The sequence below is a fragment of the Pundamilia nyererei genome, unplaced genomic scaffold (genome assembly GCF_000239375.1).
Source record: "Pundamilia nyererei isolate P.nyererei 1_Seehausen unplaced genomic scaffold, PunNye1.0 scaffold00386, whole genome shotgun sequence".
Classification (NCBI taxonomy): domain Eukaryota; kingdom Metazoa; phylum Chordata; class Actinopteri; order Cichliformes; family Cichlidae; genus Pundamilia; species Pundamilia nyererei.
In genome coordinates, this window is record NW_005187787.1 from 1 (window position 1) to 1394 (window position 1394).

General features: G+C 40.0%; 1 protein-coding gene across 1 annotated transcript in view; it reads left to right on the forward strand.

The window, feature by feature from the left end:
* Window positions 1-4: 4 nt before the first annotated feature.
* The window catches only part of pdp2 (putative pyruvate dehydrogenase phosphatase isoenzyme 2), a gene marked incomplete at its 5' end in the record, with an annotated part of 5570 nt that continues 4180 nt past the window's right edge, over window positions 5-1394 (forward strand). The window contains 4 exons of the mRNA XM_005752866.1: window positions 5-46; window positions 154-345; window positions 874-993; window positions 1112-1394. Of these exons, the coding sequence (XP_005752923.1) occupies window positions 5-46; window positions 154-345; window positions 874-993; window positions 1112-1394 (637 nt within the window). The remainder of the gene's footprint in view (window positions 47-153; window positions 346-873; window positions 994-1111) is intronic.

A 1394-nucleotide genomic window follows, 5' to 3' on the forward strand; every position in this document is an offset into this window, starting at 1 on the left:
ACGAGCGTCAAACTCACTCACGCTTTATTATGGTGCTCAATTCCAGGTTTGTCTGCTTTTATTTTATTCTTTCTTCTAAATCAAAGGCGGGTCTAGCAGAAAAGCTTTAGCAACCACTGCCCTAATGTATTTTTAATCCCCTTTCTTCCTCAGAATGCACACGCAGCAGCAATTTGCTGTTCTCAGTCTCACTTACCCCACTGCTGCTTCTCATCCTGGGGTCCATCCAATGGTGATGAATCTGGGAATTTGTCTAAAAGCCAGCGACACCTCTCAACTCATCAGGATTTGGACTTTCAGCAGAGGAGAGTACAGATCAACAGTATTCTTAGATCCAATGAACAAGTAAGGGATAGCACACAGTCTTACCCAGCAGATACTTTAAACTTATTAATTAAATGAAAATACAACAAAGACAGAATATTGTGCTATTTTTTTTTTTTACTAAATACCAGCGATATGCATCAAAAATATTGTGTTTACCATTATGCCTATCACCTCTTCTTTTAGCAAAACTCTGAAAGTGTTTGGGAACTGAGAAATTTACTCACATATTTTGACTGGGTAACAATCTTTAGCACTCAGACTATCATGAGCTGGCCATTGTACAATGTGCAGAAGAAGTATGCATTAAACACTAGTTTTTACTTTTTATTCATTTATTGCATTTTGTTGTCAGCAACCTGAATGCTTGCCTCAGTTGGGTTGAAAAGAGTTCAGTAATTTTCTTTGCCATTTTCTTTCAAAAACCTTTTTCAGTTTGAATGTGAATATTGACAAACTCTAGTTAAGTGTCTTCATTTTAAGTTCATATTTATTATGTAACTGTTTTGGTAAATAGCTAACGTAACACAAACCATATCTCTGTTTCAGTCTGTGAGTGTCCCAGAGTTTGATGGCAGGGGACTAAGTGTTGTGAGGAAGTTTGAGAGCAACCAGCTACCTGCTAACACTCCTAATGAGGACCGTCGCAGTGCAGCCACCTGCTTACAGGCATGCAGTTTTCTCTTCAGCATGCAGTTTTTTCCCCCTTGCTATAGTGAAATCTGTGGGGGTTTTTTTCCACTTGTTTCTTGTAAAATTAAATTTTATGTTTCTCTGTCTTCTCCAGTCAAAGGGCATGCTCTTTGGAGTGTTTGATGGCCATGGGGGTTGGGCGTGTGCTCAGGCCGTTAGTGAGCGGCTGCTGTACTATATAGCAGTTGCAATGATGCAAAGGCACAGCCTGGAAGAACTCGAAAAATGCATGGAGCACAGCAGACCTATTCCTCCCATCCTGCAGTGGTATAAACATCATACAGATTTTAATTATCGTGAATCTGCTTCCCTGTACATCGACAACCTCAGAGTCTTCTGGCAAGAATTACTGGACAGTGATGAACATGAGTCAGGCA